General features: G+C 34.2%; 1 protein-coding gene across 1 annotated transcript; it reads right to left on the bottom strand.

The window, feature by feature from the left end:
- Positions 1-576: 576 nt before the first annotated feature.
- On the bottom strand, positions 577-2,683 carry LOC123872879 (the record flags this gene model as incomplete). The annotated part of the gene is made up of 1 exon (XM_045917479.1): positions 577-2,683. A coding segment is annotated over exon 1 (1,332 nt), but the record flags the coding sequence as incomplete, so codon positions are not given.
- Between the last annotated feature and the right edge of the window lie 9,534 nt (positions 2,684-12,217).

Here is a 12,217-nt window from a genome sequence, read left to right as displayed (position 1 = left end):
GATTAACAATGTCTTTCCGTTCTTTATAATTGATATTGTTGCGGGTTAATATTAAAGACCCTCCGCGTATAGCTTTCTTTCTAGAGAACGCACTTGACAATTGATAATGTTTTAAATTTACTATTAATTGATAACTATTGAGCCAATGCTCAGTGAGGCATAAGATGTCAATATCAAATTTTTTAATAAATAGTTCTATCTCATGTTCTTTGCCAGATAAGCCCTGAATATTTTGGTGTACAAGATTGATTTTACATAGCTTATCTGTTGTCGCACTACTTAGTTTAAAATCTTATTACTGTTTACAGTAGTGTCCATGCAACTATTTGTATCCAAACTATTATAATAGTTTGTATCCAACGTAAAAAAACTGGAATTAGTAGTATTACTAATTAGGTCTATATTATTAGTACAACATGTACCGTTTTCAAAAGAACTCATGCTAAAAATAGCTGTGTCTTGTATATTACAAGCTACCAAGGTAGCTATTTGTTTCTTATAACTAAGGGGCAAGTACATTGTATCCTTTGTCAGTGAAAATTTTTTTATAAAATTATTCGTGTCTATTATGTGAATATAATCCCTATGGCCAAAACTTAAATTATTAATAAGCATGTTGAGTTTATAGACATACCTATTTTGTGCTGGGGTTAAAGTGCAAGAGTAAGGAAAAGTGCACAATATGAATTTACAACCCGTATTTTTTTGTAGGTCCAATAGGTAAGCAAAACTTCTCAAAATTTGTTTTTTTGTTATTTGCATGCTGTCACCTATCAACAAGACAACTGTACTATATTTATCTAAACAGCAGCCTTTTACATTTTCAATTATATATTCATATGGTGCCCCTGGGTTACATATGTTGATCACTGTTTGATGTAATTTATTACTTATTAAATGACCAAAGTCTTTTCCCAATCCATCTGAAACAACAAATGTTTTCCGCTGAGGGCAATGTAACGAGGAACCATTGTTTTCACAGCCTTTTTGTTGTCCTATACACTGACTGTCCACTGGCATTTCGTCCGGAACCCTATTTGAGCACTCACATCTATGAATCAGGGAGTCAAGACGATCTATATTATAATTACTTAAGGCTAACAGCTCATCAGCGGCCAGTATATGCTCACCGACCTGTTTCTGTGACAGCTCGTACTGGGAAGTAACTGTTTTCAAGGAGTTTTCCAGTTTTAGAATCTCCTCATTAAGACTCCGAACGTCAGTTTCATATTGAACTCTCATCTCTTGCAGTGAGGAACAATATGTATTGAGCTTATTTAATAAATCTGAACGTTCTTTTCTAAGCCTAATGTTTTTATTACATAATTTCTGAAATTTTATTAATTTTTTCGTTTTTTTAATTAATTTACCAATTTTAATGTATTTTTTAATTTTTTTGTGACTATTTAAATGGATAGTTTCTGAATGTGGCTTATTATTAGCAGCACAAGGGCTGTCACAGGTCAGGTCAATTGTCAACACTGGTGCTGTTGAGGATGAAGCAAGCAGCTCATCATACAAGTTATTTGTTTTTTGTGTTTCATAACTTGCTATTTGTGACTGAAGGTCACAAATTAACTGTTGAGATTGGCTTAATTCATCCTCTAACATAGATATCTTTCCCAAAGCCTCTTCATAAGTTTGTATGCACTGATTGAACAACCCTACTGCCAACTGAAGTTGGTCGCGCTCCTCTGATAACAGAGTATGAGCGTTGTGCAGGTTTGCAAGTTCAGACTTTAACTGTGAGTTCCTAGCAATAATGATTCTCATCTCAGCTTCACTTTCATCTTGTTCCTTCAGTAATTGGGTATTTAATTGTTTCAGTGATTTTATTTCGTGTAAAGCATTTTTCAGTTTCTGTTGTTCTTCAAGAGCGGCAGCTTTTCTAGTGAACATAGGAGCCATCTTGTACTATATACCTGAAACACACCAATAGATATATGTAAGTGAAGGAAATGGAAAGTGTTAGGAGTCTAGCAGAGAGAGGATGAGAGACAGCGAGATAATAAAAGTAATCTAATGAGATAAGTTAATAGACTAGGAAGAAAAGTTAAAATTAGTTTCCTGGTATGTTGACTAGGTTTATTACCTATATCATAAAATAAACTAAACAAGTAATAAGTAGGTACTTGATGCAAACACAAATAAAGAGGCCATAGGAAAATTTAGTCAGACTTACACTATGCCTAATAACTATTTATACCTAACTCAGGTGGACTATGTCGTACTGTAATCATTATGTGTACAGTGGAATGTTAGTTTTGTCTGAGGCAGTAGGTACAGACTGTACAGATCATTCTTCAACTTCACTTCCACTGTAAGTCAAGCAAAGTGAGAACAAGTTTTGCCTTAGTGTGTGGAGGGACGTGTCTCGAGATTCTCGAGTATGTACGAATACCTATCGTGTAGGGAGTGTTGGATTACTGAATAAGTTGTATAAAATAATAACAGATACTCCCCCGGTAAAAGTCCGTTATAGGTTATTGAATCACGTCACACCGCTCACAAGTCCGTCTCACTGGTGCTGGTTGGCAGTAGATCGGTATTGAAATTATGATTTATCACAAAATACACTTTGATTACAGTTGTTTTACAATAATTGTAGTCTTATTTAAATGTAAATTTACTTAAAATTGTAATTAAAATTAAACAGCTGATTTTCAGACATGTCAGCTTCAGTGTTGCATAAAGGGCATTGATTTCTTGGCAACGATAATAAATATCACTAGTGCGAAATTTCATAGGGACATTATAATAGGGAAGATGTAACTATTTTCCTATCAGGAAGACCCAGACTAAATTCATTTTCATTTTTTTTTAAATGAAAACTTCTTTAGGCGCTTTTGGGGTAGTAAAATCTTCAAGGTCGCGCCACCGAGATGTAAATGTTAAAATATTGCTCAAGATAGATGTAAAAACTAAACTAATTAATGGTTTTAAGTTACTTTGGTTACTTTATGAAATTCAAATTTTTGACACTTCAATTAATTTGACAGTCCAGGAAAACTGTTACTTCATAGTTTTATGTTTTTTACTTCTGTCGCGAGTCCTCCCAGACTGTCATTTTTTCTGGCATTTTGAACAAGTTTTGAAGATGATTAATTCTTTCTCCCCAGCAACCAATGTAAAGCAGAGGTAGATAAAGATGGCCTAATGTTACCAGAAATTGCCTGCCAGAAAAAATTCTGGCGTACACTGGAAGCCACTCTGATCATACATTTTGTATTAAACCCCGCAGAAAGTCAGCATTTTGCATTACGCTTTTAATGTTCGCAGACAATTTCTAATAATAATATGTGGCCAGCCTAATAATCTAATTCTAACCAACTTTAGGGATTATTTTCCACCACTATTTTTATAATTGTATGGAAATGATATTTGGTTGAGAAAGGTTTGTGTTATTGTCTGTTAGGACTGCATCATCATTTGTGATCAACCCATTTCCGCCCCACTACCGAGTACGGGTCTCCTCTCAGATTGAGAAGGGTTTAGGCCATAGTCTGCCACGCTGGCCCAATGCGGATTGGCAGACTTCACACACCTTTGAGAACTTGGAAAACTCTCAGGCATGCAGGTTTCCTCACGATGTTTTCCTTCACCGTTAAAGCAAGTGATATTTGATTGCTTCATCATTTACCATTCGTTAATCGTAGTGGTCTTTAAAAATGAATCTAAAGTAGGTAATAATAATATAAGCTAAGGTGAACCCTGTTATAAAATTAAACAGATAACTAGATTATACAACAATATAACCGCATTACCTACTTTGTGTCACCTCACAGGCGGAGACATTGTAATGCTGCAGAATATTAACAAAATCTGCTTAATTGGTTTAGCCCAGCTGGCGAACACTTAGTAGGTACCTAAATAGGTCTATACACTCCAGAATACTGAAATATAAAATCTAAATGTTTGCAATATGTACTTACTTATACTAATTAGATGAAGCACTGAGCGTTTCATAAGTAGTCGACGTTTATTGAAGCCACCAAAAGTTTGCGTTGAATCGCAGGTTATATTCAGTTAAAGAATACTGAAAAGTGATTTCAAATAATATTTTTATTATAGTTAGCTTTCTGATTCCTAATTTGTTATTATTTTTTTGGGCTCGCCGTTGAAAATAAAGAATATTTTATATTTAATACAAAAATAAAGTGTTTAAAGAAATAGATATTTTAGGTGAGATTTAACCACTTAATAGTTCATTCTGTTCATAAAGTTCCGATTTCATAAATTAATAATAATTAATGCTTGTAGGTTTTAGATGCTTCTAGGCTGAAACAATGACTAGTGCCTTGTTTGAAATTGCACAATCCTAATATTAGAACGTCTGAGTTGATGTAATGCCTAGGTCAAATTTAGAAATTCCACCTCGCTATTTAGCATTAACCACTTACCTATAAATGTGCAGGCGACTTCATCTGCGTAAATTTAGTTTAAAATAAATCAAACCACTTTGATTTGTGAAAAGCTAGCAGACAAATGGATGGATTATTATGGATCTGCATGAGAGTCGGATGAAGTTACATGCGGTTACTGTTAAATTTTGGTCGTCCATAAAAGCAAAATGGGCTGCCCATTGCCCAAGTTAGGGTTTGTTAACTTTGAAACAAAATTTTACCTTTAACCTTAATCATGGAGGTATGAATACTGACTGGTGCAACCCTGATCCAAGATTAACGATATCATGACATAACCTCAACCGCCTGGCGCGCTACTGAACGAAATATAGGTATCTATTTTTAGGAGTTCGCGCATAGCCGCAAGATCCGAGGCACAAATGCAAGTGGCGCTAGCAGCATCAGGTTCACGTAAAATTGGGGTCAGTTAGGCTGAGATCTATAATATAGCCTACTTTTATTTTGCTCAGACTTTCAGCTACAACGAGAGATTTATGTCTACGACATAACTCTATCTCGTTCTTACAGTGTCTTAAGTCTGAGCCAATTAAAAGTTCGCTCTAAAGATTTCAGCCTTATTGCTGACCTCTAATATCATACTTAATGGGTATTTCTTGGATTAGATACATTGCACGCATTTTCAGTTAATCTTGCCGCAGTTCCTACCTCATTCGGAGCTTGCGGGTCTTGCTCTTGAGCGTATTGCGGTCGTATACATTAGCATAAGAATTAAGACACATGGTCTATGCATTTAGCCTACTGTTAACTGTAGGCTGTGCAGTCAGGTTCGCCAGTCCACCCACAGGAGCTTACATAATTTACGACCAACACAACAAGTTATGGAATTCTGGTGCGTGAATTGTTCTAGCATCAGGTTCAGTTGTCATAGACCATAGTATTATGTTGAAACAGGGCTGTCGCTAATATTCTATCACTTAACGCCATATTATAAAAAAGACCATCCCACTTCTGATACATATAAAAATTTACCTATGTCTCTCGTCTGTTTTAAAAATTCAATATGATATTATTATTATTCGGCTTTTGAAATCTTTTAAATTATTTTCCTTGCAAAATTTATAATACCATAAAAAGGAACAGGGGTGATAGGCTGATAGCCCAATGCTCGATTCACTCGACCACCACGCACCTTTAACTTTTCAGGTTTAGGTATGTGTATTTTAAGCAATCAAGTATCACTTGCTTAAACGGTGAAGGAAAACATCGCGACGAAACCTGCATGCCATAGAGTTCTCCATAAGGTGTGTGAAATCTGTCAATGTGCACTTGGCCAGCGTGGTAGACTATGTCCAAATCCTCCTTAATGAGCCGGCAATAGGTTGATGATGATGAAAAAAATCACTGCTCAATCTATCTATCGAAACCATAGTTTTTGGTGCTAACATTTCTAACTAGTAAAATAATTGTATAAAATTATAATTGGTTAATCAATTACTGCAAAACTGTCACTCACTTGAAATCGGACACCGTTTAAAAATATCTCGATTCTCGGTGGGTTGTCTTAATTTGCTTGCATCGCCATCAATCATTCGACAAACGATTTAAATTATAAGGTTGATTTATGACAAGGACAAGGCGTTAAGTGACTGCAGATCAAATATCGCGCGAGTTAGATAAGATTAACTAAGTAATAAATTAAAGATCAGACGGGTTATCGAGATATCTAGTACTACAATAATACCAATAGTATTTTATACTTAAGCAACAATTGACATTGAGGATCTAATTTTGATGCCAGGATGAGAATAATTGGGTTATTTGACTGTTTCTAGATTTTATTAAATTTAGCGTTTGATGACAATAATACACCTACAGTCCAAGCAAAATCACTCACTTTCTATGGCCCTGTTAATTATATGCTTAGACTGATGGGAAATGATAATGCAGTCTTAGTTGGAGCGCACTAAAAGGCTGAACCTGCCAAGGTTTAAAAAAGGGGTGACCAAAGATATTTGGATCTTGGGGTAAGGAAAATCCTCATGGATACCTCAGTGTTTCGGGCAAGCCTGACTCCATGGGGATTGCTGCCTACTAAACGAACTAAAAACGTCCTCCCTCCTGGCATTATCTAAAATACATAGTTAAAAAGCGCTAAAACTGCAAAGATTAAACAAAGGTGTGATGAAGATATTATGAAGTGTAAAAGCAGATTAGGGTAAGGATCTAAGTATGTACCTACTTAATCCCTCTTTTTTTTTTCACACGATGTATCTTATATATCTATAGTAACCTACCGCGTCATTCGAGATTACAGACCATAAATAAAACCACCTGCTTCAATAGTGAGACATCGAACCGTTGAGATAATGACAACAAAAAATAAATGCAGTAAGTAAACGTGTTTCGATTTATTGAGTAAATGATGTGCACACATCTTGTGATGAATACATAAAAGTGTTTTGCATATTTATAGTCAAAGTATAAATTATAATACATTGTAATAGTGGCATAGTTCCTTAATCTCAAGATTAACAATGCAAACGTAAGAAAATAGTAAAATCTAAATACTATTAGTAGCTACAAGGAAATGAGGATCAACATAAAAGAACATGCGACTTTTTTTATGATTCTCATGATTTAGGTAAAGCTACAGAATCTATCATTGAATGTGCTACTGAAATAACTTTTCCTGGCTCTACCGGTAAGGTATTGAATATTCGTATTGTTTCGTGGTAGTTGGCATAAGTTGTACTTATTTGAACCTAAAAATTTAGCCTGGCGTAAAAATCATGGATGTATAATAAATATCTGCTAAGCCCTGAATAAATGGTTTAAGTACCCCAGACATCGATGTCCCCAGACAATACTCATGATACTACATATTATATTCATATGCCTGGCAATTGGCGATTATCACAATCGTTTGTTGGCTAAATTAATAGTATACAATTAAAATGATTGCGATTGTCAAATTATAGCTGTCAAAATTCAATGCTATGCGCAATGTCAAAGTGAGGGAACTCTCCGTTTGATCCAAAGACAAATAGGGCTAATTTAGGGTACCTGCATCAAATGTACCAGATTTGACACCTGTCAGTGATGTTGAAGCCTCGACGTTTTTACAGAAATTTCTTAAGAGTCGCGAACTGTGGCAATGTAGAGAAATGAGAATATGTACAATGTACCATTCTTATATCGACTGCCGTGTGCGTCTCTATTATCCATCTTCTTAGCTGTCATTAGAGATCTGACAGTTAAGTCATATTCATATCGTATATGACTTGTACTTATAGAAATTATTAAAATGTGGCAGCCCTAGTAAAATGCTAGTCGCCCACGTTCACGAGGTACAAAGTATTTGTTGTTGCCGACATCCGTTGATTTACTACCAGCCAGTATCCTATACGATTTCCCGTTAAGGTCGTCCTCTAGCATTTCTAATTGCATTGGGTATTACCTGACGAAGTTAAGACGGAAGCCTTCACGGATTACATTTTTGTGCTTTATAGGTTAGGTTTATTTATTTTTTATTTCTGACTTGAGTTTAACACTTATACCTGAGTATAATGTCTTCAAATATTTGTTTATTAGTCTTTTGTGAGCTATAGATATTGGCTGTCCACCGGATCCATTCATATCTAAGTAAGAAGCCAGCAAGAGCAATATTTCACTTGATAGACAAAACAATAAAGTAATATTGTGAAGTACCTATAGGTACCAACGATATTGATTGTACCTGACTCGGAGAGAGGGCGGTTCATTTGTCCCTCCATATTAGGTGGCTGTGTTCGATTTCACTATTATTCATTTACTAGGAATAAGCATTAGAAAGTCGAGAAGATGAGTTCTATCTGGAATTCAATATTCTATCTTAATACATAGATTATATTCAATACCATGTAATTATACGATCAAAGCTTGAAATTATATAAGTAACACATATTATAATAACATATAGATGAAACAATATTACATTATAGCTAGACGAAGCACTAGTACCTATCTCATCTAAGTTTTTGAAACTTCATTTTGAAAATGATGACTCCGATCGCTTTTAGTCGCATCACGACACATTAACAACGTAGTATATAATATACCTAATGTATCAGCAGCTTAATTGACCTTTGACAAACTTGTGTTTGCCAATCAGAAATCAGTCTAAAGCACTCTTTATCAAAGCTTAATGCATGTAAAGTGAGTTTAGAACTGTTCAAACTGTTTCGAGGACCGTTTGAATAATTGGCGGGAAGTCCTTACCAAATTGTTTGATTAAATAATCGTGGGAATCGTGTCTCACGATATATCTCCATTGTCTCAACTGCGGTAGAGCAAAGAACTTAGTTTTAGTCTTCTACTACAGTATTTATACTTATAAAATATCATACTTATACAATACGCCGAAGTCAGTGTCTCATTTGATTAGTAGAGTGGGAACTTTAGATTAACTTTATTTTTAAACCTTTTGATATCTAGAACACGAGAATATAATTATATGATGGAAATTAGGATGCAAATTATCTAAATTAATGACAATACTAAAATATACAAAAGTATTTAAAGCTTTAAATTCGCGAATCGCAAAACCTATGCAACGATACAACAGATAGATCAACATAATAATACAGATAGACTATTGAGAATTCTCAATAGAATTATAGAGACCTGTAGAGAATTAATAGGTGTTGCTGATGTAGCTGATATATACCAACAGACTAACTTGAACTTAACAGACTAACAAAAAAGAGAGATTGATAAAAACAAAGTAATTGACGAACACAAGACAAACCAGACCTCGTAGATATTTTAAATCTATTTACGAGTATCAGCGAGGATTTTAATTCATTTTTTTAAATAGTTTTTGTTCCACGATCATTTGTCTCAATGGTGAGAAAATGAACAATAAATAAAGCATTTTGTTTCCCCCGGTTTCAATTATATCATTAAGCACATACATTCTCGTTAAACGTAATAGCTTGAAGCAACTAGTTTTAACTTCAATTAGATAATCACTCCCTATTATTGTCACAAAATTTTAGCCGCTCAACCCGCCGATCGTGTCAGGAGTCTAGATTCAAAATAAATCACCAGATATTGGCTCCATAAGTAACTTTTGGCATCAAATGTTTAGTCCGTGTAGTTCTTGTTTCTAGTTATTTACGTGTTCTGACGGGGGAGAGCAGAGATTTTAAAAACTATCAAACAACTTATCATTATCATTTTACTGTGGCAAGAAATGGGTAAGAGCGTTGCCACGAGTAAACGTAAAAATAACGAAATAATCCAAGGAAATAATAAGATAAAAAAAAATGTAATATCTATTTTATTAAATTGTGAACTGGTTGAGATCTGAAATCTAAAAATTACGTAATACGCAAAATAACATTCTCACACCACAAAAAAAATCTGAACGACACTTTCTCACGTTTAATATCAATCTGGACCATTCATATTGACCTCCAAGGTTATCCAATGTTAATGTGAACCTTGACCGCGGGACGATACGAACGTTCGGTGTTCATCAGTCGTTAACGTCAACATTTGGATCATCATAAAATATGTAGTTTGGACGCGCAATTGGGCAAAACAACTCATATTTAATATAGAGAAAGCCAGAACACAAGATGTAATATTAAAAGTAAATCCTTTCAGATGGCAATGGGCTGACCACACCATTTCGGAAGAAGATAGATAGAGCAAAACAATCAAACTGTGGTACACCAGAGAAGATTAAATTGAAATCTAAAAACCCCCCATACACAGTTACGTTCCTACTCGTACGTACACAGATACACACGTCAAACTTATAAGCTGCTCTTTTTGTGTCGGGGATTAAAAAGAGGAGAAGGTAGGACAGATCCCTATGAAACGAAAAAAATGCAGTCATAGCGGTGAGAACTTAGACAAGACAAGCAACAGAAAGAGAAGATTGAAAGAGTTTGGAGAAGGGCTTTGCCAAAGGGCGCACGGATGACCTAATATTTAAAAGAAAATTGTTTATATTATTAATGTTTCAAAAATCATCAGTTTTTTACTAAAGATTAGCTTATTTAGTTAGAGTAGCGACCCTATTTAAATTTTATGTTGCCGAATGACACTTGGGAGTCATTTAGGGCATACGCATTCAGTGAACTGATTTATCTTATTAATATAATCCGGGAAGCAATGAATCTCTTCAAGGAATGAACGGATGAGCTGTACGATTTGGGGATAGAAGGCAGTGCCTCATATTATAAGATGTCATTTTTAAAACTTTAACTGATTTGAATTCTTATACTTTCTGGATTGTTTTTTTAATCTTATCTTTTTCTTCCATTTATTTCTTTACTTGACTTTGTTCTTGTTTGTCTTATAATCAAAACATTTCTTCACAATGCGATTAAGTATCTACTGTTGAAATTTTTAATTCCTTTAGCTAGCGTCCCTCTATGCTTAGAACACCTAGTAAAGATTACGAAATAACATGCAAGTTAAAATAATATGCGGTTTATTACAATGACCTCCAGGCTACTTTGTAGTTAAAATCTGGCCAAGTGCGTATCAAAATTCAGAAAACAATAAAGTTAGGGTTCCGTAGATGGGATTGTAAAAATTTCTTACACTAAACAAAAACAAGATTATTTTGAAACAAAATTGTTTTTAGTGTGAAGGTTTTCTCTTGCTATAGTTTTTTTCCAAGTCCAAATTAATTTGGTCGACTATACCTTGTTAGTTATTGGTTTTGCAATAGACGTGATAACTTTGTTTGTAACTTATCATATAATAGCATAGTAACATTTTTCCAAATTTTCAATATTATAATAGTTAAAGAATTAGAGTTAGAGACATTATTTACTCATCTAATACTGCCACTTGGGCTCTCTATTTCGTAAAGGGTAGTTTTTTTTTTCGAAAAACTCTATGAAAAGTCTGATACTGATTTTAAAATAGGTACCTTTTCAAGGAGGTCTCGTTCGAGAAGGTAGGCCAAAAGTTTTTTTATTCTCACCTTTTGGGATCAACCCTCTTTGGTCTGAGTTGAGACTAGACGCCATGAAATTATTATGTAGTCTGCCCCATAAAAAGACAAAGTAAGTAGTAAAAAAAAAAAAACAAAATGTTTTACGTCTGTGTTGCGATACCAACTTTCTATAACTTTGCCAAATTCTAGCTTTAATTGGTTATAATACGCAGAATAGACCGGCATATTATAGACTCGACGAAGTTAAAGGGTCCTTCTTTCTCTATGGAACCCCAAAAAGTTACATAATAAGTATTAGATACGTTGTTACGTTTCTGAATTGTAATTTTAAGTTAGCGATGCCTTTTTTGCACGACACTGACTCACGAAAAAACTCTCATATGCAATTACAAGAGGCTAAATAATGACTAGATGATTAGGACCTAGATCTCAGGCCGTAACATTTTCAAGCTGTTGTTAAACAAAGCAATTACTTTTTTTGTGTCAAGATTTGAATAATTTTTAAATCTTTTCTGTCTAAGACACTAATGACCTTTTTTATTCAAAAGTCTTACCATTATTTAGAAAAAAAGTGTCTTATTACATGCTTATTACAAAAAATTAAGGTGTGGCTTAAACTGACGTGAAATTCGATTGTCGTATTGGTAGGTTTGATAGATATTGCGTTTGTTCATCTAAAGTTTTTGAAATAAGGCGAAACAGTGAACATACATATTTTACTTACAATTTATTGCACTCAAAACATGGTGTAACAATTTATTGTATTTTTTGTATCTTAAAAATAAAATGGCAGTTTTAAAGTTCAACTATGTAGGTACCTATATCAGAATGAATTTGCATCTAAATCTTCGAACATTGATTTTTATTTATAACTATAGGTACCTAATAGGTGCAA

Source organism: Maniola jurtina, chromosome 2 (assembly GCF_905333055.1).
Source record: "Maniola jurtina chromosome 2, ilManJurt1.1, whole genome shotgun sequence".
Classification (NCBI taxonomy): Eukaryota; Metazoa; Arthropoda; class Insecta; order Lepidoptera; family Nymphalidae; genus Maniola; species Maniola jurtina.
The sequence above is the reverse complement of the archived record's forward strand: the minus strand, read 5'-3'. Positions and strand labels throughout refer to the sequence as shown.